Consider the following 27,160-nt stretch of genomic DNA (forward strand, 5'->3'; position numbering starts at 1 on the left):
GAGCCTTGAGCCTGAGAGAAGCGTCTCCTAGAATACAGAAGCCGAGGTTAAAATTGTGGGAGAGAGTGGGGATAACTGAGTGACAGATAATCAGGAGAACAGAAGGAGCTCCAGAATCATGACAGAGAGATGACCTTTGCCAAGAGCACAGTCCCGTCTCCTGTGACAGAGGGGTAGGACAAAACAATTGGTGTTCAAGTGTTGGTTTGTAGCACAATGTTTTAACTATGTCCTTTAAAACATTTCTCCACAGACACTACCCAAAGCAGTCCTTCACTACAGTGGCAGATACACCTGCAAATCTTCGCCTAAAACAGTGACCTGAGGACCAAGCTAACTGCTGCTGCCTGGAACACTGTCCTTACCTTAGAAATGTCGAGCAGATTGTAGGATACCCAAACAACCTTTTCAAGCAGAAAGCAAATAGATTAAGAAAGTAGCCAGATGAGTTAGCGAGCCCAGCAGTGACTTTTGTGTCTTTTTTTCCCTGTTCCCTTTTCTTTTCATGGTAGAAAAGGCTGGACAGGGATGTGTTGCAAAAGCAGTGATCTAGCTTATCTTGCCACCAACCCAGGATGGCCCAGGATGTGGGTTCTCCTTGAATGAATCTTTGGCAGTCTGCCAGCCTGACATGGTCTGCCTCCTTCTTTGGTCTGAGCTTGCCCACTGCTTAGAAAGGGCCATTGGCAGTTCTGGCAGGGAGTTTTCCCAACATTGAGAAGGTGACATTTTTACTCCCCGTTGCAGTCTGCACCTCTGACCTGTGGTCAGCAGACAGGACAGAGGCACCTAGTAGACAGAGCTCAGAGGACAGCACTCAGTCCCGGCGGAAGGTTCAACGTCCAGCTTTGCACCCACCCCACGTGGCCACAAGCAGGCTCCATGACCTTGTGGTCAGTTTCCTCACCCTGTTCAGGAGGAATTGTACTACCATCCTGTTAGGAAATTTGTGAGGATCACCACGTTACTCATGTAAGATCTTTGGAAAGTGTCATGTTACTGTTTATTAATTGCTTGTTGGTGGCCTGGCTGAGCCACATCCTTTATGAAAACCAGAACCCCTCAGCAGGTGTGGGTGTCTGTGCAGCCTGAGACCCTTGTGTGAACAGCCTTCTGGCAGCTGTTTTTTCCCCTTGCTACAATCAGTGCCTCCCTGTCCCCAGGCATTGCTTTCTCTGCTGGGTGCTGGGTGCTCCACTGTTTTCCTACACCTCAGTTGTCTACAGGTGTATGTCTGTTCTGGAATCTAGCTGAGGTGGCATCGATAGCAGTTCTTCTGCCCTTCTTCTTAGGTTGTCTTTTGAGAGCAAGAGAGGTCCCTTCACATACCCCAAGAACTTACGTGCATTTGCCCACATAGTCTCCATTTAGAAAACGGGAAAAGTCACGTCTGCCTACCTGCCAAGGGGGTAAGAGGTAAGTTTCTTGTTGAAATCTGAGCAGAAAAATATGACCAATTCTATACCCACTGAAGACATGTATGAGAAATTAAAACAGTTCTTTTTTTTTTATACTTTAAGTTTTAGTGTACATGTGCACAACGTGCAGGTTTGATACATATACATATACATGTGCCATGTTGGTGTGCTGCACCCATTAACTCGTCATTTAACATTAGGTATATCTCCTAATGCTATCCCTCCCCCCTCCCCCCACCCCACAACAGGCCCCAGTGTGTGATGTTCCTCTTCCTGTGTCCATGTGTTCTTATTGTTCAATTCCCACCTATGAGTGAGAACATGTGGTATAAAACAATTCTTTATGGACTGTACCTCATATAAATTCCTAGAATTAAGTTCTAAAAAAAAAATTCAAGGAGGACATAATAATTTTCTATAAATTAGAAAATTCTATACTGTGCAATTAAATAAAATGGCAGCATAGCTTTGAAACTAGAATCAGATAAGGTAAATTGAAGTATGTGATGAATAAAAATACCATAAATTCTGACCAATATGATTTCAAAATATGATGTGGTAGATTAACATTGAAAATGCAATAAATAAAATTAGCCACCATAAGAGGTTAATAGAGAAAAAATATGATTATTGCAATAGATACAGGAAACTCATGGAATAACATTCACCATATATTTACAGGACAACTACCTTATAAACTTTAAATGACTTATCGCAACCATCTGAATTAATGTTGCTTAAACAGCATGTATCTTGGCTGGTTAAAAACCAGATAAGAATTTCCATAAAATTAATTTATTTATAACACCATATTGGGTGTGAACCTATCATAAAGTTCACCCAACTATAAAGGTATACAATTGATGATTTATTAAATTGACACTGTGTGTAGCCATCACCATGATCTAACTTAAAAATGTTTCTCTCACTGAAGTTCTCTCTTGCCCATGTCAATCCCTACTCCCATCTCCAGCCCTAAGCAATACTGCTCTGATATTCTGTCTGTATAAATTTCCCATCTGTGTAATAGAAATGGAATCATACAGTATATTATATTGGGGTCTGACTTTAATCATTTAGATACTATTTTTGAAGTTAATTGATGCTTTAGCATGTGCCGGTCATGTGTTTTCCTTTTCATTGCTTCATAGTCCATTGTGTGGATATATAAACAGTGTTTATTCATTCATCAGTTGATGGACATTTAATTATTTCTGTTTTTTGTATTATGAATAATGCTGCTTTGAGCATTCATAATACAATCATGTAATGTATAATAACATTTTGGTCAATGATGGATAGCATGTATGATGGCAGTCCCATAAAATTATGATAGAGTTTAAAAATTCCTATCACCTAGTGTCTTGTAGCTGTCACAAGTGTGTAGTGTAACACATTACACAGGCATCAGTGATGATGCCGATGGAAAGGAATCTACTGGTTTTCCAGTTATGTTAAAGTACTGTATAGAACATACAACTATGTGCAGTATATAATACTTGGTAGTGAAAATAAATGACTGTGTTCCTGGTTTATGTATTTACTGTGCTATACTTTCTATAATTATTTGAGAATATATTCTATCTGCATATTAAAACAAACCACTTACCTGTAAAACAGCCTCAAGTAGGCCTTTGAGGATGTATGCTAGAAGGTGTTGCTATCATAAGAGATGACAGCACCATGTGTGTTTCTGCCCCTTCCAGTGGGACAAGATGTGGAGTCAGAAGGCAGTGACATTGTTGATCCTAATCCTGTGTAGGTCTAGGCTGATGTGTGTGTCTGAGCCTCAGCTGTTAACAAAAAAAGTTTAAAATTTAAAACTTAAATTTTAAAATAGAAAAAATATAGAATAATATTTTAAAAATTTGCACAGCTGTACAATATGTTTATGTTTTAAGGTAAGTGGTATTACAAAATAGTTGTTTTTAAAATTGTTAAAGTTTATACATTTTAAATGTTACGGTAGGCTAAGGTTAATTGTTGAATAAATAAAAATATATTTCTATAAATTTAGGGTAGTCTAAAGATACGATGTTCATAAAGTCTATAGTAGTGTACAGTAAGGTCCTAGGCCTTCACATTCACTCACCATTCACTCACCGAATTACCCAGAGCAACATCCAGTCCTATAAGCTCTGTTCATGGTAAAGTGCCCTATACAGATGTACTAATTTTTATATTTTATACCATATTTTATTGTAGCTTTTCTATATTTAGATTTTAGATATATAAATGCTTACCGTTTTGTTACCTTTGCCTGCAGTATTCAGTACAGTTACATGTTGTACAGTTTGAAGCCCAGAGCAGTTGGCTGTATCATACAGCCTAGGTGTATAGGGGGCTATGCCATCCAGGTTTATGTAAGTGCACTCTATGATGTCTGCATAATTACTACATCACTTAATGATGCATTTCTCAGAGCACATCACTGTCATTAAGAGACACATGTCTGTACAAATGACTTTGGACAATATGCTTTCAGTTCACTTGGAGCATTCCTGGGTGTGGATTTGCTGGACAAAATGGTAAGTTCAAATTTAATTTTTTTTAAGAAACAAGAAAGCTATCTTCTAAATGAGCTGTGCCAGTGTACAGTCCTACCATGCTGCATAGTACCAATTTCATAGTACACTGTATGGTAAGCCCCAGCATGTAAGAAACGAATAAAGTAACACATATGAAGATTAGTATAAAGCAAATGAGATTATTATTGTTGTTGTCTTTGTCAGATTCTCAAAATAATTAAGAATATATTTTTATATAAATGTGCTTGGCAACATAGCTGAAAACAGCATTAGTAGTTATATACTTTTATCAGTAACAAAGACATACATTTTCAGGGAGAAAAACACTTGTAATAACAATGTCAGAATTAACATACAAATTCTGCAAGACATTTTTGGCAGTTTAATTGGGGCAGTGTTTTGTAGACAAATGAACAACTTAAGTAAGGGGACTCAACAAACTTAAGTTGCAAAAGTTATCTGGGTTTAGAGTGTGAAACTTCGTCGAAGGACACACACCTTGCGTGAATGAGATGCCTCGGTGTGTGTGGACATGTTGGAGGTACAGCATAATGGTGGCTTCCTCCAGAAAGGGACATTTGGGGTAGCACCAATGGCTCCTGTCTCACAGTGGATTCATTCCACCTGGACAACACAGCCTGATGTGGCATGGACATGAATGGAGGTTAAATGGACAGTAGCTGAGAGGATCAGCCCTGACAAGGGCCAAGGCAAAAGACCTGGGAGTCTCTTCAGGTGCAAAGTCTTCAGTTGAAAAAAGGAGGTGGTCACAGGAGATACTGAGCTGGATCAATAAAGTGCAGGAGAGAGAGTTCTTGGCCCTGGGGAGCAAGTAGTATGGACTCTTAAGTTTTCTCCTCCCTCCATTAATTTCTCTTCCAGTGCAGACTTCAGTCTTAGACTTCCCAGCTGCCTTGAGGGATTGGATGAGCCTTGGCCAACTCTTGAAGGTAAAGGAAAGCACCTAGCAAGATTGGCATCTGGGCTTGGCTGTGCATGTTTTCTATTCTGGGAAAATATACATAACACAATATTTATTTTAACCTTTTAACCAATGTGTGCACTCGGTGGCATTCAATATATTCACAGTGTTGCATAACCAACACTACTATCTACACCTGAGATTTTGATTATTTCTAACAAAACCTTGACGACAGTAAGCAATATACTTCCTTTCCCCCTATTTCCAGCCCATGGTAATTTCTTTTTCTTTTCTTTTCTTTTTTTTTTAGGAAACAATAAAATCACTTTAATGTGCTGCTTTTCATTTTGAAGTCATTACAGTATCATTTGCAAAACTCAACAAGAAAAGATGCCTGTGGATGGCCGTGTTCTGGGAGTCACTGAGATGAGGTGCTGCTTGCTTTCACCCAACCTGATCTGGGGCTCAGACAGCTACAGGCCCGAGTGGCTGGGAGGTTTGGAGGGAACCAGGTTTAGCTGTGATGAAAGCACCTTGCTGTGGGCTGGGAGGTGGGAGTGCAGGGCAGCCTGGGCTCCCCTGGCCCCTTACTCAGATCAGCAAGTGCCCAGCGGAGGCCACATGGCCCCGGCACCAACCAATGTAGGATCTGTGGGTCCCAGCATTTCCACATCCTGAAAAGTGAGACGTGAACTGTTTCCTAGGCAAGTTCTCTTCCACCGTGTTCTGGATGAGGTCCGTGAGCTCCTTCCAGTTTCACAAAGAATGTGCAGAAGGTGGAAAGAGTGCGGGACGCAGGCCCAGCTGCAGCTGCACTCAGGCCCCTCAGTCATAAAGTCTGGGGGAGGGGCTGGGTAGGTGCTGACAGGAGGGCAGCCCCTGTTCCTCTTCCCTAGCCAGATTCTCACACGTCCCTGAGGAACTAGAGAGGAACGCCTCCGGGAAGCCCAGCCAGGGCCAACCAGAAGGGCCTTTTGGTGAAGTCTGACATCCTACATTAGTTTCTCTGGACCTGGGTGAGAACCGGCCCCCAGGGGAAGGACTGTTTTGCCAGTGCCAACTCTCCAGCTGGGCTGTTGGTTCCCACTGCCTCCCATCATGGATACAGAAAAGCAGCCAGGCTATTCCTAGTGTAGTAAATACAGAGCTGGCTGAGGCAGGGCCAGCTGAGGTGCAGACTCCATGGGGTTTGCTGTCACTCCGCCAGCCATCTGTCCAGCAGGCCTCAGCTTCACAAACAGGAAAACAGAAGGAGTGTATCTACTCACTGGGCGTCACACTGACCCCGCTCACAGCCACCACCTGCATCAAGGCAACCTGCAGGCGGGAGCTTGGTTCCAGGAGGTGTCTGTAAACTTCGGTCCTGGGGTGGGCCACTGCAGATGGCCTGTCCTTGCTTTCTCATCACCAAATCCCCGTTTTTGGTGCTGATGCATCCAGACGTTAAAATCGCTGACGTTTTCACAGGACCCACAAAGAGGGAGGGTCCAGGCACATTTTTTCTTTCTGTATCACCCTGGAGTTATGGGGAAATTTCCCCAAAAACCATGTGTACTGTGATTGCACGTATTGGGGTGGGTATATTAGACTAGGGCGCCGCGGATGGGTGGGGAAAATCTTTCATGTGAGGTATTCCTCTAAGCAATTCTTGACAACTCTTTTCTCCTCCCTTCTGGAAGCTTCTGGCACTGGAGGTGGAGGCATGGCATGTCAGGGGTGCAGGTCAAGACCACATGTACTTGGCACAGTACGCAGAGCTTGGCTGGGCTGTGGGTGGGTGAGCATTGGCTGGGCTGTGGGTGGGTGGGCATTGGCTGGGCTGTGGGTGGGTGAGCATATGTGGGAGGGCCCTTGGCTTTGGCCACCGAATGCCCCTTGCTGGCTAGTCAGCCGGGACCACCCCTGCCCCTCCCACTCACACATTAGGCAAGCTCTTCACAGATCCTGCGTGTGTCCTCAGGCACCGTCATGGAGTAGCCCACGGTTCTGGAGTCTGTGAAGGTCTCATGGTCGTTGCCACCTGGTATGATTTTGTCTCCAAAGAAATAAATGGCCTTATAACTGTCGTTTTTCACATGTCACAGGCAATACCTCTTGCCCCATCCATCAGGAAAGACATCAAAGCTGATCTGGCCTCCTGTGAAAAACGTAAGGCCTTTTCCTGCAAACTCTTTCCTTGATCTGCTACAACTTTTTCTCTTATATTTTCTTTTTTATTGAATTCGTAGAACTCAATGCATTCTTCTTGGCTGCAGCTTCTTCCAAATAGGGGACATGTTTAACATCCCATTTCAGAATTCAATGAAAGTACCCCTCTTCTTCAGGAGTTTAATTTTTGCATTGCAGCTCAGACAATAGTTGATTAAATCTTGGATTAGGACCTCACCCAGGTGACTTTGAATATTCCATTTACACGAGCATTTCCCATCTTTGTATGCTACCAAGCCATTTTCTGGAAACGCATAATCATATTTTTCAACCACATCATTTCCCAGTTGCTCCTGTGCTTCCTCAAAGTCCAACCTGCCTACCACTCCGATTTTGATCTTCTGCCTCAATTTTTGTAGGAAGTCATCCATTTCTTTGGTAATTTTCTGCTGTGGGGTGGTCAGGGTCCCATCAACATCCAAAAGGCAGAGCACTGCGCCGGGTGCTGCCATGTCCCTGGTTTCCAACTGCACCTTACAAGACTGGTTGGCAGCAGCCCATGGTAATTTCTATCCTATCTTCTGTGTGTATGCACTTGATTATTCTAGGCACTTGATTTTAGTAGAATCCTACAATATTCCTTTTGTGTCTGGCTTATTTCATTAGGCATAATGTTTTCAGTATCCATCCGCATTGTATCATATATCAAAATTGTTTTTTACAGATGGATGATGTACCATTGCATGTATATACCACTTTGTTTTTATACATTCATTTGTTCACTGATAGTTGGATTATTTCCATCTTTTGGCCCTTGTGAATAGTGATGCTATCAACATTAGTGTACAAATATCTGTTTGAGTTCTGTTTGCCATTCTTTTTGGTATATACCTACTATTAGAATTCCTGGGCCCAATGGTAGTTCTATGTTTAACCTTTGGAGCAACTGCAAACTGTTTTTCACAGTGATTGCAACTTTATACATTTCTACCAGCAATGTATCACAGTTACATTTTCTTGTTTTCCTTTAAACACTTATTTTAAACTATTTTCCTTTAAAAAAAAAATTACCCGGCCAGGCGTGGTGGCTCACACCTGTAATCCCAGCACTTTGGGAGGCCGAGGCAGGTGGAACACAAGGTCAGGAGATTGAGACCGTCCTGGCTAACGCAGTGAAACCCCGTCTTTACTAAAAAATAGAAAAAAAATTAGCCAGGCATGGTGGTGGGTGCCTGTAGTCCCAGCTACTTGGGAGGCTGAGGCAGGAGAATGGCGTGAACCCAGGAGGCGGAGCTTGCAGTAAGCCAAGATCGTGCCACTGCACTCCAGCCTGGGCGATAAAGCAAGATTCCATCTCAAAACAAAACAAAACAAAATTATCCTAAGGCCAGGCACAGTGGCTCACACCTGTAATCCCAACAGTTTGGGAGGCTGAGGTGGGTGGATCACAAGGTCAGGAGTTCAAGACCAGCCTGGCCAAGATGCTGAAACCCCGTCTCTACTAAATGTACAAAAATTAGCTGGGCATGGTGGCACGCACCTGTAATCCCAGCTACTTCGGAGGCTGAGGCAGGAGAATCGCTTAAACCTGGGTGCCAGAGGTTGCAGTGAGCCAAGATCAAGCCACTGCACTCCAGCCTGGGCAACACAGCAAGACTTCGTCTAAAAAAAAAAGAAAATTATCCTAGTAGTTGTATATTGGCACCTGTTTGTGCTTTTCACTTGCATTTCCCTGATGACTAATGATGCCGAGCAGCTTTTCCTCTGCTGGGTATACCTGCTTTAGAGACTTATATATTCAGGTACTTTGCCCATTTTTAGAGCTGTCTTTTGTCTTTTGTTTGTTGTTGTTGTAGATTTTTAGGAGTTTTAGAATATATTCTAATTTTTAATTTCTTACAAGATGTATAATTTGCAAATATTTCTCCCTTTGTTTAGAACTTTAGATGTACAAACTTCCTTAATTTGTATAAAATTGATTTTTTTCTATTTATTTATTATACTTTAAGTTCTGGGATAAAAATTGATTTTTTTAAGCATTGCCTTATTTTTAGTGTCATATTCATTGAAAGGTTGCTAAATTCACTGCTATGAAACCTTATCCCAATATTTTCTTCTGAGAGTTTTATAATTTTAGCTCTTATATTTAGGTCTCTGACACATTTTGAGTTAATTTTTTATATGGTGTAAAGTAAGCATTCAGTTTTTTTATCTGAATGAGAATGTGCAGTTTTACCAACATCATTTGCTGAAGAGGCTTTCCATTTTCCATTGTATATTTATGGCACTTTGTTGAAGATCACTTGGCTGTATATGTATGTGTTTAATTCTGGGCTCTCTATCAATCCCAATGGTCCTTATGGGTGCCCTAATTCTGGGACCATACTTTTTGAGTATATGTAACTGTATTGTACATTTCAGTCTCATAAATGTGTGTCTTCCAACACTATTCTTTTACAATGTTATTATTGAATATTTGAGACCCCTGGAAAATTCATTCAAAATTGAGGGTTTTCTTATCCATTTTTGCAAACATGGTTGTCAGCAGTTTGACAGGGGTTGTGGTGCATCTGTACATCACTTTGTATAGTATTGCACTTGAATAATGTTTAGTCTTCCTGTCCATGAATACAGGGTGCCTTTCTACTTATTTATATCCTCTTTACTTTATTTCAGCAATGTTTTGTTCTTATTGAGGTATAGTACTTTGCTTCCTTGGTTAGCTATCTTACTAAGTACATAATCATTTTACATGTTATTATAAATGGAATTACATACGCAATTTTCTTATTGGACTGCTCATTGTTGGTGTGTATTAACATAGCTGCCATTTGAGTGTCAACCTTATACTATGCAACTTTGAACTTGTTAACACTAATACATTCTTATAGATTATTTCATATTTTCTATATATAAAAAGGTAGAGAAGTTACTGGCTTCATATCTATTTTCTCAAGATATGAAATGTATATTGCTACTGTACAGTTAAATTCATACTCCCTACTGAATGATGTCCCTCCAAATGGCCTAGATTGTTCAAAAAATAATTTGTCTTCTTATTCCACAATTTATAGTTTTAGTTCTTTCTTCATGATGATGTCTTTGTTTTTTTCCTTTTAGTAATATGTAGTATTTCTCATTCTGTTCTGCACACCAAGGCTCCCTGTTAGCTAGTAACTGGAAGAATATGGCAATGTCTATTTTGTTTTTGCTTTAACATCATTAATGACCTTTTTAATTACTAATATCAGAAATTTGCTGTGAATCTGGAGTGGAGGAAATGTGCAGGGAAGCATTTCACAAATGAAGGAAGCCTGACCTTCCTTTTAACATGGCTTCCTTCTTTTCCCGAGATGGAAATGTGTACTGAGCTCATGACATGTGAGAGCCTGTCGCTTTAGCTTCTCCTCATATCATGAGTTTTCCCAAATATCTAATGACAATTTCTGTGTCTAGGTCCATTTATCTACCACAACATGATTCCTAAACATATTTTTGTGTATTACCCAGAATTCTCTACTTACAGACATATCAATAATATACTTTCACCCAAACCATTGCCCTCCTCAGAGGTAAGAGATGCCCAAAATGGTTCTCCTGTCACTTCATCCCGAGCACTGCTCCAAGGCTGGGCTGTGCTCATCTCCGTAGCTGGGCAGTGGGCTCAGGCAGAGCCACTTACATTTGGGAGGAATAAGTCATATGAGATAATAGTATATCATGAGTTTAGAACACCAAGATGACATAGAAGGTCATTCTCATCTCCAGGTAAACTGGTGTTCATCCCATTGGACCAGGTATCTGTGGATTTTTTGTCAGGTTACTGGTTCATTTTGCAGACAGCACGCACTTTAAAAAAATTTTTTTTTGGAAGTAGCCACTGCATGGAATCAGGATGTGACCAAAAGCATTTTTGACACCTAGAGCTATCTGATTCCTTCAAAACCAAGTTTGGGCTAAGCTGTAGTGGTTATTTTTAGACAAAACAGATCTGTGTTATGGAATCAGCCCTGACTTGGAAGCTTATCTCCTGGGTTTGAAAGCAGCTCTGAATCTTGCTAAGTTGTGAGACCTCAGGCAAGTCAGTTCACCTCTAATTGACCTTGCTGACCATACACAACACACACTTTACTTTTAGTATCCCATTCAACCCTCACTACAAACTTCACCTAAGCTGTGGTAGTTTACTGTCCGGACTCCTTAGATGGAGAAACTGAGGTGCTAAATGAATGTGCCCAAACTTGCAGGCTCCTAAGTGAAGGAGACAAGATGTGAACCTAGACATGTGGCCCCAAGGCTGATGCAGTGAGTTGTTGAACTGCAGTTATCTTTTTTTTTTTTTTTTTTTTTTTTTTTTAATTTCTGAAGTATTTATTGATCATTCTTGGGTGTTTCTCGGAGAGGGGGATATGGCAGGGTCATAGGATAATAGTGGAGAGAAGGTCAGGAGATAAACACATGAACAAAGGTCTCTGGTTTTCCTAGGCAGAGGACCCTGCGGCCTTCTGCAGTGTTTGTGCCCCTGAGTACTTGAGATTAGGGAGTGGTGATGACTCTTAAAGAGCATGCTGCCTTCAAGCATCTGTTTAACAAAGCACATCTTGCACCACCCTTAATCCATTTAACCCTGAGTTGACACAGCACATGTTTCAGAGAGCAGGGGGCTGGGGGAAAGGCCATAGATCAACAGCATCCCAAGGCAGAAGAATTTCTCCTAGTCAGAACAAAATGGAGTCTCCTATGCCCACCCCTTTCTACACAGACACAGCAACAATCTGATCTCTCCTTCCTTTCCCCACACTTCCTCCCCTTCTCTTCAACAAAACCGCCATCGTCCTCATGGCCCGCTCCCGATGGTCGCTGTCTCTTCGGAGCTGTTGGGTACACCTCCCAGACAGGGCAGCCGGGCAGAGGCGCTCCTCACCTCCCAGACAGGGCGGCTGGGCAGAGGCGCCCCTCGCTTCCCAGACGGGGCCGCCCGGGCAGAGGCGCTCCTCTCCTCCCAGACGGGGCGGCCGGGCAGAGGCGCTCCTCACTTCCCCGACGGGGCCGCCCGGGCAGAGGCGCTCCTCAGTTCCTCCCAGACCGGGTGGCAGCCGGGCAGAGGCGCTCCTCACCTCCCAGACGGGGCGGCCGGGCAGAGGCGCTCCTCACTTCCCCGACAGGGCGGCCGAGCAGAGGCGCTCCTCACTTCCCAGAGGGGGCGGCCGAGCAGAGGCGCTCCTCACTTCCCAGAGGGGGCGGCCGGGCAGAGGCGCTCCTCACTTCCCAGACGGGGCGGCCGGGCAGAGATGCTCCTCACTTCCTCCCAGATGGGGTGGCGGCCAGGCAGAGGCGCTCCTCACCTCCCAGACAGGGCGGCCGGGCAGAGGCGCTCCTCACTTCCCAGACTGGGCGGCCGGGCAGAGGCGCTCCTCACCTCCTAGACGGGGCGACCAGGCAGAGGCGCTCCTCACTTCCCAGACGGTGTGGCGGCCGGGCAGAGGTGCTCCTCCCTTCCCAGATGGGGCAGCCAGGCAGAGGCGCTCCTCACTTCCCAGACGGTGTGGCGGCCGGGCAGAGGTGCTCCTCCCTTCCCAGATGGGGCAGCCAGGCAGAGGCGCTCCTCACTTCCCAGACGGTGTGGCGGCCGGGCAGAGGTGCTCCTCCCTTCCCAGATGGGGCAGCCAGGCAGAGGCGCTCCTCACTTCCTCCCAGACGGGGTGGCGGCCAGGCAGAGGCGCTCCTCACTTCCCAGAGGGGGCGGCCGGGCAGAGGTGCTCCTCACTTCCTCCCAGACGGGGTGGCAGCCGGGCAGAGGCACTCCTCACCTCCCAGACGGGGCGGCCGGGCAGAGGTGCTCCTCATCTCCCAGACGGGGCGGCCGGGCAGAGGTGCTCCTCATCTCCCAGACGGGGCAGCCGGGCAGAGGTGCTCCTCACTTCCTCCCAGACGGGGTGACGGCCGGGCAGAGGCACTCCTCACCTCCCAGACGGGGCGGCCGGGCAGAGGCGCTCCTCACCTCCCAGACGGAGTGGTCAGGCAGAGGCGCTCCTCACTTCCCATATGGGGTGGCGGCCGGGCAGAGGCGCTCCTCACTTCCCAGGTGGGGCAGCCGGGCAGAGGTGCTCCTCACTTCCTCCCAGACGGGGTGGCAGCCGGGCAGAGGCGCTCCTCACCTCCCAGACGGGGTGGCCGGGCAGAGGCGCTCCTCCCTTCCCAGACGGAGTGGCCAGGCAGAGGCGCTCCTCACCTCCCAGAGTGGGCGGCCGGGCAGAGGTGCTCCTCACTTCCTCCCAGACGGGGTGGCGGCCAGGCAGAGGCGCTCCTCACCTCCCAGACGGGGCGGCCGGGCAGAGGCACTCCTCACCTCCCAGAGTGGGCGGCCGGGCAGAGGCGCTCCTCACTTCCCAGAGTGGGCGGCCGGGCAGAGGCGCTCCTCACCTCCCAGAGTGGGCGGCCGGGCAGAGGTGCTCCTCACTTCCTCCCAGACGGGGTGGCGGCCAGGCAGAGGCGCTCCTCACCTCCCAGACGGGGCGGCCGGGCAGAGGCACTCCTCACCTCCCAGAGTGGGCGGCCGGGCAGAGGCGCTCCTCACTTCCCAGAGTGGGCGGCCGGGCAGAGGCGCTCCTCACTTCCCAGAGTGGGCGGCCGGGCAGAGGCGCTCCTCACTTCCCATAGGGGGTGGCAGCCGGGCAGAGGCGCTCCTCACTTCCCAGATGGGGCAGCTGGGCAGAGGTGCTCCTCACTTCCTCCCAGACGGGGTGGCGGCCAGGCAGAGGCGCTCCTCACCTCCCAGACGGGGTGGCCGGGCAGAGGCACTCCTCACCTCCCAGACGGGGCGGCTGGGCAGAGGCACTCCTCACCTCCCAGAAGGGGCGGCTGGGCAGAGGCGCTCCTCACTTCCCATATGGGGTGGCAGCCGGGCAGAGGCGCTCCTCACTTCCCAGACGGGGTGGCGGCCAGGCAGAGGCGCTCCTCACTTCCCAGATAGGGCAACAGGGCAGAGGCGCTCCTCACTTCCTCCCAGACGGGGCGGCCGGGCAGAGGTGCTCCTCATCTCCCAGACGGGGCAGCCGGGCAGAGGCGCTCCTCACTTCCTCCCAGACGGGGTGGCAGCCGGGCAGAGGCGCTCCTCACATCCCAGATGATGGGCGGCCGGGCAGAGGCGCTCCTCACTTCCCAGATAGGGCGGCGGGGCAGAGGGGCTCCTCACATCCCAGACGATGGGCGGCCAGGCAGAGACGCTCCTCACTTCCTAGACGGCGTGGCGGTGGGGCAGAGGCTGTAATCTTAGCACTTTAAGAGGCCAAGGCAGGAGGCTGGTAGGTGGAGGTTGCAGAGAGCCGAGATCACACCACTGCACTCCAGCCTGAGCACCATTGAGCACTGAGTTAGCGAGACTCCGTCTGCAATCCCAGCACCTCGGGAGGCCGAGGCAGGCAGATCACTCGAGGCCAGGAGCTGGAGACCAGCCCGGTCAACACGGCGAAACCCCGTCTCCACCAAAAATACAAAAACCATTCAGGCGTGGCGGCGCGCGCCTGCAATCCCAGGCACTCGGCAGGCCAAGGCAGGAGAGTCACAGGAGCCCGAGGCAGGGAGGTTGCAGCAAGCCGAGATCCCGGCAGTACAGTCCAGCTTCGGCAACAGAGGGAGACCGAAAAAAGAAGGAGAGGGAGGGGGAGGGGGAGGGGGAGGGGGAGGGGGAGGGGGAGGGGGAGGGGGAGGGGGAGGGGGAGGGGGAGGGGGAGGGGGAGGGACTGAACTGCAGTTATCACTCCGAGAAGAGTGGCTCTCAACCCTGCCATGAGTTGTAACCATAGGTGGCTCCTTCACTCATGTGTGTCCTAGATTTCTGTGAGTCTGCAGACATCCCAGGCACTGGCTGTGATTACAGGGTGGCCACAGTAATCACATAGCTTAGGGCAGACATCAGTGAATGTAACTGTATCACTGGGCATAGCCATTGGTGTGGGCAGTACAGAGAGGGCCCAGATACTTCTCATGCCATGGCCAGGTCACAAGTTCTGGCCACTGGGAAGCAGCACTGAGAGACTTTCATGAACTTCTTTCAGTGCTGAGGACACTCCTCAGCAGTTGGCCCCAAACGGGTAAGATTGAAGAAATATTTTTGAAACAGTAGAGTGTATTATCACCAAAAGACCTAGGAGTGATCAAATCCTGCAAGCTAGGAAGGCACAATGACAAGGCAGCAAAGGGCCATTTGGTGATTAGTTCACCAAACTTGTTGCAACTGTTTGTACTGCAGAGTTAAAACATACCAGTATTCAACCCACATCTCCTCTCCTGAAATAAACTGTCCAACATTAGCTGGCCAGAACAAGCACAGATATTCTTCATACTCAATTAATATGCATACATGACAAAAGGAGGTCTGGATGAAAAAATAGTGTGTTATTAATAATGGTTATTTTAAAGGATATAATTTCAGTGTTTCTAATTCTGTCATTGGTTATAACAAAAGGATTAGTGAATAAATACAAAAGACTGTTTTGCCTGGAATTTAATCCAATCTGTCTATTAAACTTTGCTTTTATTCAAGTGCAAAATCCTAAAACACATAATAACTGCAGTGACAGCCAATGTGGATCCATAGACATAAAATTGGTCTTGGGACGTAAATCTTACAAGCTAATATTGTTTTACGGGGTTTAGAAAACCATTTAGCTGGGTTTCAAAACCAGCAGTGTGAGTAATGGGATTCTCATCAAATTACAGCATGTACTTCAGTACTGTTTGTAGACTGACTTATTCTTGTTGCCTTAAGTAGCCATTAGCAAAATGCCAGGGACTCAGTTTCTTACTCCTTTCATACTCCTCTTTCTTGCCTGTCTTTTCATGAGGAAAAATTTTCTAGCGCAGTCCAAGCTGTGCTTTAAACCGAACACATCCACACACACTGTCCTATTGTCTACATTCAGTGGAGCTCCCTGAATAAATCACGAACAGAAGCATCTATGACCGACAGTTGCTCTGTGTCCTTCTAGCCTCTCAGGAGTTTTCAGCTTACGAGGGCAGAGGAGATGAAGAGAGGCCGATCGATGTGAGGGTGAGGTTGCCTTGCTTTCCCTAAAATAGACATGTTCGTTTCTTGGTTGCTTTTTCAATTAACTTTACATGTGAAAAAAATAACAATGTGCATTATAGATATTAAATACTGTTTTCTGGGGTGGTGGAAGAAGAGATTCTTAGCAACTGATATGTAATCCAAAATGACATTTACATATGATGGCCTCAGGTTATAGACTGTATCCCTGGGGTCCTTGTTCTTGGAAGCAACGTCTTCTTGGATTAAGCATTTTGCACTTGCCAACCTAAACGGACCTAAGAGATACACCTTCTAGGAAAAGCGCATGTCTTTTCCAGTGTGCATTCTACCGTTGTTTTGGGGGCCTTGGAGTTGACTACAGTTTCTGATCAAGTTTTTAATGCGCTTTGAGAGAAACAGAGCCATGTGCAAACAAGCCACAGCTCAATGTGCCCCTCCTACAGCTTTGTTCCTGTATTGCAGGTCGTGCAGGCGGCCCCTCTGAGGTGTGACTCCAATAAGTACTCTGGAATTACTTGCTGAGAAAGAAAAGTCTGGATGCCAAGAAAGGTGTGACATCCTTGCTGGCTTCAATGTGAAGAGCCACCCTGATTCTGGGATTCTGATAGGAATAAGGGTAGTGGACTTTTTTTTTTTTAAGTTCTCCAGGCAAACATTATGACCAAATGTCTCCATCTGATGAAGCAGCTGCACTCCTATGGGGGCACTGGGCTGTGTGCTTGCCTGGTGTCTTATGAGTCTGCATCGTGTGATATGATTGTGTGTGTTTTAGTATAGGGGAGGCTGTGTGTTTTCTCAGGAGAGATTTTACATTTACACAGCACAATTGCCAGTCTCTACTTCTAAAAAGTAAAATCCATCCCTGTTCTACTCTCTCTATACATGACTCATTCACCCATGCCACAGCCACTTTTTATTACCCTCACTGCTCAGGTGGAGAATCTGAAGGGCCAATGGGAGTGGCCCCAGCTTTTGAGCTCCTGAATGAAAAAGTCAAAACATGAGCTCAGGTGTGTGGGCCAATGCTGACATGCACTTATGCCTCAGTCACAAGGGTGTTCATCACCATGCAGGGAGTCCAGCATTCACGTACAAGCCCTAAAGCACTGAGCCTGAGAGATCCCAGACTCTGCCCATCACCATAAAGTGACCTCCATGGTCACATAACCCAGAGCAGTTATAGGCACATCTTCCTACAGACCAGCATAGTCATCAGTGTCAAAAGCACAAAGATCCCCGGATGTTTTGGGTCAGCTCACAGGTTCTAAGATGTGGGGGGCCATATAGAACTGTTCTGAAGTTATTTTGCTCAACAGCTGGCCAAAGCTTATAAGGATCAGTGATATATTTCAGTAGATTTAGTAATGTTCACAAGCCCTAAAATGCTCAAATCCTGCCAGCTAAAAATGGTGAAGAGAGACAGATAAGAACACTGCAGCACTCACTGTGGTTTCCGTTGCCTCGTAGCAACTCTGTTATACATCTGGATTAAGGACCCTCAGCCTCAACCTAGCCTTTCCCCCATGAGGAACTGTCTCACTGTTGACTGACTAGTGTAGCCTGCCTGGCCATTAGCCTGCGTGAAATAAAGTTTTGCTTTAAAACAAGTGTAAATCTCATACAGCAGATAAGTGCAGTAGCAGCATCATCTTGCAAGTTGTAAAGAAGACAGCGGCGATGTAGCTGGACTTGAAGCCATACAGGAGGAATTAGGGAACTCTGTCACTGAATTACAGTATGCAGAGTTGAAGACCATTTGTAGACAATTTTGTGTTACAGTAGGTAGCCTTTAGCTAGTAAGCAAAGGTCTCTATTTCTCATTTCTTTCCTGTTCATCTTCATTGTTGTCCTTCTTCCAAAAGGGCAAACAGCCCAAGCAGAAGGCAATTTTAGTATTAATCTAACTAAGGTTTTGTGTAGTTTACTATCATCCAGGTAATCAAATATAACTCTGCCTGCCTGCGTGCCTGCCTGTCCCCAACACCTGCTCTGTGTTTTCATGTAATAAATATTTTGGTGTTCTACTTACCATGTGCTAGATTTTCTGGAAACCACAAAGAAAATGAGGTAGAGTCTTTATATTGACAGCTGATAAGTTAGATTTAACATAACTGACAAAAATTAAAAATTGCAACTTTTATAAAAATACCTTTTATATGTCTGAATACATACTGAATGTAAGGTAGTTAACAAAAATAATTACACCTGCACTCATGGGCAGTTTCTTATGAACTTGTCAATTTCTATTTTTTCTACTTCCTCATTTCAGTAGATGATGCATATCTGAACCTGGAAACCGCTTCCCACTGTAGAGCGTGTTCTGAGTCATGTCCCTTAGCTTCACCAGAGCAGGTCCAGCAGGCTCTGAGCTTGGCCTCTTTGCCTGAAGCGAGACCTCTAGGTAATGTCTCCAGGGAGGGTGGCACAAAGGATCCTGGATCTCCTGATCACAGCAGCCCAAGAGTGCTGTGCGTGCACCATGGCTCAAGAAGAAGACTTAAAAAGGGGAAAGTATGACTATTTCTAATCCGTAGTATTTCAGTATTTTTAATGTTTCAGTTATCTGTATGAAAAATAATTTGCGATAAATAGAATAATTTGCCTAAAATTGAATCTATTTCACCAATAAAATTGGCTTTTAATCAAGTGATAAATCCTGTAAAATAGATAATAGATGCAGTACCAACATAATTTGATTCTAGTACACTGAGATAATCTTGAATATGTTAAGAAAGTGTTGTTTGTGTAGAAGAGTTTCAAATCATGTGAGTGATGAAGGGACCCTTCTTTTGAACCTTGGTGTGCATTTTAGGTCCATTTTGGGTTTACTCCTTTGTGCTGCTTCATGATGCCTTAGGACAAGGACAAGGCCTAGGCCTCCTTGTCTCAGTTCCCTCCTGCTCTCTTTTGCCCTCCTCCTTCCGCCTGGAGCATGGCCCAGCATCAGGTTGGCACATGCTGTGATCAGCCACCTCCATGCACCACACCAAGCAAAGCTCTCTGGGTGACACAGTTGCCACCACCAGGGCACTGACATTTACTCTGTATTCTCCTAGCTCCTCCTGAGGGTGCTGTAGGAGACATCTGCAAAAAAGAAGATGCTGGCAGTGTAAGACACTTTTCTTGGTCTTAAACAGAAATGTTGCTTTCCTGGCTGCTTTCCTTTCCAGTCAGATATACACATGGGAATCTGACAGTGTGCATTATCTATGATGTCCACAGTTCCCTTGCTGGGTGGTACTGGTTGGCAGCCTCTCACCAACCCACACCTGGCATACTGGGGCCTTGTAAATGGCAGCATTCCCTATCCACTGCAATGCAGAGGCCTTTCCCTCAGCAGCAGTTTTCCCCATGGATTAAGAGTTATGAAACTGGCTGGGTCCGGTGGCTCACACCTGTATTCCCAGCACTTTGGGAGGCCAAGACAGGCGGATCACCTGAGGTCAGGAGTTCAAAACTAGTCTGGCAAACATGATGAAACCCCGTCTCTACTAAAAATACAAAAGTTAGCTGGGCTTGGTGGCATGCGCCTGTAATCCAGATACTTGGGAGGCTGAAGAAGGAGAATCGCTTGAACCCGGGAGGTGGAGGTTTCAGTGAGCTGAGATCAAGCCACTGCACTCCAGCCTGGACAGCGAGACTCCATCTAAAAATAAAAAAGAAGAAAAAAAGAGTTGTGAAACTGCCCGTCTAAATAAACCTTAAAGGTAAATTCTGTTGGAAAAGTTCTTGTCTTTTCTATAGGTGTCTTTTCTATAGGTGTAGTTTTGGGGGACTTTGACCTTTGACTCTACCACTAGACTTCCAATTTTCTAAAGTTGCCAAGAGAATAACAGATATGGTGACATGCGTGACATCATCTAATCCTCCTAATGTGTTCTATAATTGCAGATGCCGTCAACCTCAGAGGGGAGTATTTACCTTGAAATAGCTCACTTCCTGAGGAACAAACTTGCTGGATCTAGTGTACAGAAACCTGATTCTGGGTTCCTTTGGGAAGGAGCATTATGGGCCTGGTGAGAGCAAATGACTTTCAAGTAGAAAGCTATGGCCAGAGAGGCTGCAGGAATATCTGTGAACCCAGAGAAAAGACCAGGGAATCCTGTGTGAGGCAGTGGGGCTTCAGCGGGAGTAGGAGTGGGTAGCCTGTCTCAAATAACTTCTCCTGATGTTTGTGTTTCTCCAGTGTGGGCGCTGGAGAGCATAACTGATGAGGAGGACTCTCCAGGTAGGGAACTGCTTTCCAGGTGGGACTCAGTGGGCGAGGGTTCCCAGGGGCCTTCAGGGTATTCCTGCTGCTTGGGAGGCTGAGGGAGGGGGCATAGAATCAAAAAGAAAAAGGAAATACGTGTAAAGTTTGGTTTGGTCTTTTCCAAGTTTATTGGCATAGTGGTGAGAACTGTCTCTATGGGCTGTGAGGGTGCTGTGTTATTTAAAGATGATCTTTCCCAAAACACCTTTTCTGCCTCTGCATCTGCCAAACATCACAGCCTCTGCGTTGGATTAGTCAGCACTCCTTGATATTGTGCAAAAGAGGTTTAGGGTTCCCTCAACCTGTGGTGGAGGGAATGTGAGGGCCACAGCCTCTCACAGGCACATACTTGACCCTGGAGACAAAGTACTCCTAGGGTTTGCCCAGGGCTGTAGGAAACCTTGATGATCATCCTCCGAACTTTTAGGACTTTTAAAAGCACGTTCATGTTTCTGTCCTTGCTGTTGACTCCTGGTTTAAAGGGATCTCCCAGGGTGGATGACAGAGGGAATATTCACTCTGGGCTGACTGCTGGAGCTCCAGTGCCCTGGGAGGGGAGAGGAGAAGCCTGACCTTGAGCACAGCTCCAGCCTCCACTCCCCACCCCTATTGCAGGCTCTGGGCTGTGGTTTCATTTTCCCCAGTTCTCTAACTTCTCAGGAAGCCCAGAGTTTCTCCCTAAAGAAAGATGGCCCTGCACTCTTTCCTCTCCTCCAAAATTCGGCTTCAGTAGTTGTCCTCTAAGTTGAATTTAGAACTTAAAATCTAGACTTCTGGTATCACCAAGAAATAAGCAGGAAGTTCCACGTGATCTCGTGTGTGATAGCACGTAACTTGGTGCTACAGGTGACAGTTTTATTTTTGGAGGAGTCTTATTTTACATAGGGAAATAGAAAACTAAGTGGCCTCCCTTGAGGCAGCCCGAGGGCTCCACTGGACCCAGAACTCTGAGTTCTGATGCTGCTTATCATTTGCTTTTCCTCATGAGCTCCTGGACCACCTCATATCACCAGCACCCTCTACCCAAGGTCCTGGAGCCAACACTGGAGTAAAAGAGCAGAAGAGAGCTCCTTAGAGGTGGAGGGTAAGACAGCCCTGCTTTCTCCCTGCGATTTCTCTGCAAAAAGTGCAGACAAAAGTGAATTGGAACCCCTCAATGGGGTTCCATTGGAATTATCCACAGAGTTTTAGAGTGGGGAAGGATAGCAGAGAACATTTAATTCAACCTTTTCTCTTCCCAGATACAAAAGCTGGGGTTATACCTTTAACCCCAATTAAAAAATAGTAGTTTCTTCATCATTACAAATGTCCCTGTTTTTTTGTTTTTTGTTTTTTGTTTTTGACGGAGTCTCGCTCTGTCACCCAGGCTGGAGTGCAGTGGTGTGATCTCGTCTCGGCTCACTGCAACCTCCACCTCCCAGGTTCAAGTGATTTCCCTGCCTCAGCCTCCCAAGTAGCTGGGACTACAGGCACATACCACCGTGCCCGGCTAATTTTTTATATTTTAGTAGAGATGGGGTTTCAACATGTTGGCCAGGATGGTGTTGATCTCCTGACCTCGAGATCCGCCCACCTCAGCCACCCAAAGTGCTGGGATTACAGGTGTGAGCCACTGCACCCGGCCCCTTACTGTCTCTTATTTCTTCCTGTCCTTATGCTCTCTGCCTTAAATGGGGTCCTCAGGACCATCCATCAGTGTCTTCATAGAGAATGGAATTTGCACCTTCTCTGTGGGTTAATGCGTTGCTTCTACACAGTTCATGCATATTCTATGAAAGCAGTATCCAACCATTAACACATTACTACAGTGTTTACCAATGGCATTCAGTAAGAGTTTGGACATGATGGACAAGGACAGACTCATAAGGGACTTATTTCAAGAGGGTACTTTGTCAGGTCAGGCCAAGGGTCCCTGAGGGCAGTGGGGTGAAAGGCAGCAGCCAAAATGATGTTTGACATTTTCTCATTTTCCGTTCACAATTTTCAAATAGACCTATGTTGTCACAGGAATTTGTAAAACATCTGAAAATTAAATTTTAACACACGTATAGAAAGCAGGGAAAACACGAATGTACAGCTCAGTGATTCCTCACAAAATGAGCACCCATGCATCCCTAGTCAGGTCAGTATTCCAGACCCACTAGCCACCTTTGGGTCCCTTCTGAAGGTGACTGCTGTGACTTCTAATGCCCTGTTTAGACTTCTCCAGGTTTGGATAATTATGCATAGAAGAAGTCAGTATGTATTGCTTGGTGTCTGGCTTCTTTGCTCACGTTGTTTTAGAGATTCAGTCATGTAGTTAAGCATAACCATAGCCCTTTTCGTTTCCTCACAGTATAGTATTCCACTGCGGTCACATGTTGTAATTTATCCATTACTATTGATGGACATGAGAATTTTTAAATAATTTTGGCTATCACAAATAATGCTGCTTTGAGCATTTTTTCAGTGTTTTTGAATAATGCAGGCACCCATTTCTGTTGAGAAGATTGTGAGAAGGGTGCATGTCTTTTATTTTCATTAATAACGCCAAACTTTTTCCTAAATGGTTACATTAAATTATGCTCCTTTAACAGCCTACGAAAGTAGCCGTTTCTCCAAATCCTTGTCAAGTTTTAGTTTTATCTCTCATTAAGAGTTGAATTACTCTGGTTAGTCTTTCATTTGAATAGCCTTTTATTTTTAAAATGTAACAAAAGAAACTTCATCTTATTCTAATTATGTTAAGCACACCATCAGGCTATCTTGAACAGATAAATGGTGGTAGCTTATTTTTTCCTGAGCAATGCACACATTTTCCATTTACAAACATTAATATGACCGGGCACAGTGGCTGATGCCTGTAATCCCAGCACTTTGGGAGGCTGATGCAGGCGGATCACTTGAGGCCAGGAGTTTGAGACCAGCCTGGTCAACATGGCAAAACCCCATCTGTATGAAAAATATAAAAATTAGGTCCAATATGGCGGCACCCAGTGGCAGTGTGAACTGTAAGGAGTTCGCACACTTCCAGGAATTACTCAAGGTGATGAGGCCTATCGATGACAGAATAGTACATGAATTAAACACTACAGTTCCAGCAGCTTCCTTTGCAGGGAAAATTGATGCCAGCCAAACCTGTAAACAACTTTATGAGTCTTTGATGGGAGCTCATGCCAGTAGAGACAGAGTCAAAAAAAATTGTATAGCCCAGACTTCGGCAGTAGTAAAAAACCTCCGAGAAGAGAGAGAAAAGAATTTGGACGATTTAACGTTATTAAAGCAACTTAGAAAAGAGCAGACAAAGTTGAAATGGATGCAGTCAGAACTGAACGTTGAAGAAGTGGTAAATGACAGGAGCTGGAGGGTGTTTAATGAACGCTGCTGAATTCACTTCAAGCCTCCAAAGAATGAATAAAGAGAGATTCTTTTTTTTTTTTTTTTTTTTTTAAGGACTGGGTCATCTCGTAAGAGCTAAGCATGACAGATATCAACAGGGAGGGCTTTCTAGGATGATTTCTCAGCCAACAGTCCAAGACCTTTTGTTGATTTCAGCCCCACTTAGCCAAGACCTCAAGTATAAATTCTGATAATTATGGAGAAATCAACTATTTTATACTGATTCTGTAAAAAAAAAAAAAAGTTTTGTAAGTATTAAAATAATTTTCTGAAAAAAAAAAAAGAAAAATATAAAAATTTGCTGGATGTGGGGGCACATGCCTGTGGTTCCAGCTACCAGGGGGCTGAGGCATGAGAATTCTTGAACCCAGGAGGCGGAGGTTGCAGTGAGCCGAGATCATGCCACTGCACTCCAGTCTGGGTGACAGAGCAAGATTCTGTCTCTTTAAAAAAAATTAATATATCAATCATTTTGAATTGTAATCTTTCTGTAATGCTTCCTTTTAACATTTACAAACAGAGGAAACTAAACTATTGAAATTTTGTGAAGTAGTAAAATTATGATTTCAGCTGTGCCCCTTATCCTGCAATACTCATTTATCAGTGCCTTTAGGACTCATGTCACATGGATTAAACTCAGAGTGAAACACAAAGCCAAAATTATGGCCAGGGGTTTGTTGACTCACATGACCTCTTCAGGAGGCAGTTTGGTTCTGCCAAGGTGAAAGATAGTGTAACTTTCTAGCCATCCTACTTCCAGGAATGCTTCAGATACAATCATGCCTGAGTGCCAGGAGCGATGCAGAAAAAGCTGTTCACTGCAGCATGGTTTCAATAGCAAGATTACTTTATAGCTCTTAAATAATGAAGTGGACTTACATTTGAAATGCAGAATGGTAGCTAAGGTGCATTGACCGGTGATATATGCAGAGCTACAGAAGACTTTGTATAAATATAATCATGCAGAAGCATGTGTTCCTGGTGCTTGTTTGTATTTGCAGATACAGTGCAGGGATGATATGCAAACAAAAATGCTGACTTGGTGTTTGGGAGTTCAGAGTAGAAGGGAAACTTCCTTTCAAACCCTTTCAGATATTTAGAATAATTTCTAAACATAAATATGTAATGCATTTAGAAATCTAAGTTAATAAGAAAAGCTTACAGTTCCTTTTCTTTTCCTGGGCACATGTCTGGTGGACATGGGGCTGCCATAGTAAGTAATGTGTGCAAACTGAGAAAAATTCAAGAATGGGAGTCTGCTTTTTTCATCAAATAATTATTAAGAGAAGTAGTGTGGTGGTTATTGCTCATTGATATATTACAAATATGTACTAGGTAATAATTTCTGACATTTGAACTGTATTTACACATGTTGAATTGAAATACCTAGATAAAAATTGAAATACATAGATAAAATATTGTGACTAATATAGGCAAACAATTGCTTTTTTGGCATTTTACAAACTGCTCATCGTTCCTTATGGCACAGGTTCATGTGATATCAAGTAGCTTGCTTTGTTTGGGAAAGGCAATGATGACTGCAAGAATCACTTCAAAAACTAAAGCGCAATGGAGATTTCAATTGTGTTCTGTTTAATATTTAAATATTTAATTGCATTCCCAGGTTATTTCTCATCCTAATAGTTCTCACCCACATCATGTGGGTCCCATTAGTACAGGTATCTCCGAATGCTCCACTCTTCCATTACATTGAGTCAATTGCTCATTACCTTGGGCCTCCAAGTGGGGCTATTTTCCTGCTATCCGTCTCCTGGTCTATAGTAAAAGAGCCAATGAGCAGATAAGTGAATACTGAAAAACATTTTCCCTGCTGGAGTGAGAAATAAATGGTTTCTTTCAATAGGGTAGTAAAATGCATCTTTCCCAACGTATTTATATGACTCAAAGCCCAGTTGTGGTTAGCCTTAATTCCTGATTGTCATCAATGTGTGTAAATATGTAGCACATACATATTCTAGTCTGTATTTCTTATGAAATGTTTTTGTCTCCCATGGCACAGTGCAGAAGAACACAGGTGTTTGTGTCAGATGGCCAGGGTCCAATCCTGCTTCTGCTGTAGTGCAATATAGGTAATATCTGGCCTGCATTTGGTTTATATGTAGGAACTCTGTCTTGGTTTAATGATTTTTAAATGCTACTAAATTCAGCTTCAGAGGAAGCTGTTTAGGTTTGTAGAAAATGGAAACTTTAAAAAATTTTCTTCCCAGAAGCCAAGAACACTTGACTCATGTCAAGTCTACCTGTTTATCCACCTGTCCATCTGTCTGTCCATCTACCCATCATCCAACCATGGAACTCAGTGCCAACTCCTGAGGTGATAATGCATTACAGACTCTCCTGTTCTTTCTAGTTACATATTAAAGTGTTCATAAGTTGACCTTGATTGTGATAAGCATCAAGCCCACTTTCTCCAACACTGTGGATTGCTATCCCCCAACACCCCCTCCAGCTCAATCAGGCAGGCAGGCTCCTGCACTTCATAACAAGCTTACTAGAATATTTCCACCACCTGTACAAGAGGGAAAAAAAGTTGCCTATTCTTTAATATTTTGTTTTAGCATGACATCTTTCATGAAAATTTCTCCAGTAGCCACTCCCAGAGCTTGTTTTTCCCCTAATATTTTAAAACCACTGAAAAGTTTTCACAATATGCCATGTCACCTTGCACAATACACTGATTGCCTTGTTTTCTTTGGTTTGGTTTTTGTTCTTCAAATTGACTTAAGGATCAGTACTTTCTACTCTGTTTATTGCATCTGTGCTCCTGAGGAAGATTAGCCTCTGGTTGTCCTCTAGGATTGCAAGAGACAACCCTGCTTTAGAGATGAGAAATCTGACACTCTAGAGGTGAAACACTCACCTAAGAGGACCAGGGAGTTAAGTCCATGTTTTATGCCAAAGCCCATTGTTTTCCAGCAGCCATGACATCATTTCTTACTGTATTGGTAAACACTTGGTAGAGACACTCACCTTTAAAATCTCCTGTGGTTGGTGGTTTCATGAGTATGTTGTGTGTTCCTGGCAGGGTATTGTACAGCACTGCCTATGAGGCATAGAGGAGTCTCACATGAAGGCCGCCTGCATCCTGGGGGAGTTCCTGAAGCTGCTGCCCATGTTTCTCACAGGGAGGCCAGGGAAGATCAGCCCCATTCTGTACACAGGCAAGCTGTGAACTGAGGACTTCCCTTTCAGGGTATGAATTCTGAGGAATGTTTCTAAGGTGTAGAGAAACATGAAAAACTAGAAATCCATTATGTCTGGAGGTAAAAACAGAAGACCAGAGGGACATGTACACAGGACATTCAGCTTGTGCAGCGGTCAGAGGCAGGGATATTTGGTGTGTTTGCTGCTCTGCTCACCTCACTCTTCAACCTCCCTGCTAGATTTTTGGAGTCATTTGGGTCTGGGTGTCCCATTTTGGTGAGTGGCTTGGACTGGAGG

At 45.0% G+C, this 27,160-nt stretch overlaps 2 protein-coding genes and 1 pseudogene across 9 annotated transcripts in view; 2 read left to right on the forward strand and 1 right to left on the reverse strand.

Annotated features, from left to right (window-relative positions):
- LOC112129950 (ankyrin repeat domain-containing protein 62-like) overlaps positions 1 to 27,160 on the forward strand; it is a 118,156-nt gene that overhangs the window by 87,644 nt on the left and 3,352 nt on the right. Inside the window, exons 20-32 of one of the 8 annotated variants that reach the window (XR_010137556.1) lie at positions 254 to 972; positions 1,293 to 1,416; positions 3,841 to 3,946; positions 4,829 to 4,896; positions 5,179 to 5,299; positions 16,531 to 16,617; positions 18,338 to 18,469; positions 19,125 to 19,177; positions 19,960 to 20,084; positions 20,255 to 21,404; positions 25,719 to 25,788; positions 25,927 to 26,033; positions 26,745 to 26,912. The gene's annotated coding sequence lies outside the window, so the exon portion shown is untranslated. Of the gene's footprint in view, positions 1 to 253; positions 4,897 to 5,178; positions 5,885 to 16,530; positions 16,685 to 18,337; positions 18,580 to 19,124; positions 19,178 to 19,959; positions 21,405 to 25,718; positions 25,789 to 25,926; positions 26,034 to 26,744; positions 26,913 to 27,160 lie in introns of all 8 variants that reach the window. The other 7 variants (XR_010137553.1, XR_010137551.1, XR_010137554.1 and 4 more) reach the window with 7 other exon arrangements.
- Positions 6,791 to 7,528, reverse strand: LOC134760325 (phosphomannomutase 2-like; annotated as a pseudogene).
- Positions 23,009 to 23,796, forward strand: LOC100458498 (protein MIX23-like). The gene has a single exon (XM_054537626.2). The coding sequence runs from the start codon at positions 23,157 to 23,159 to the stop codon at positions 23,685 to 23,687; it is 531 nt and encodes a 176-aa protein (XP_054393601.2). The 5' UTR covers positions 23,009 to 23,156; the 3' UTR covers positions 23,688 to 23,796.

Source organism: Pongo abelii, chromosome 17 (assembly GCF_028885655.2).
Source record: "Pongo abelii isolate AG06213 chromosome 17, NHGRI_mPonAbe1-v2.0_pri, whole genome shotgun sequence".
NCBI classification, from domain to species: Eukaryota; Metazoa; Chordata; class Mammalia; order Primates; family Hominidae; genus Pongo; species Pongo abelii.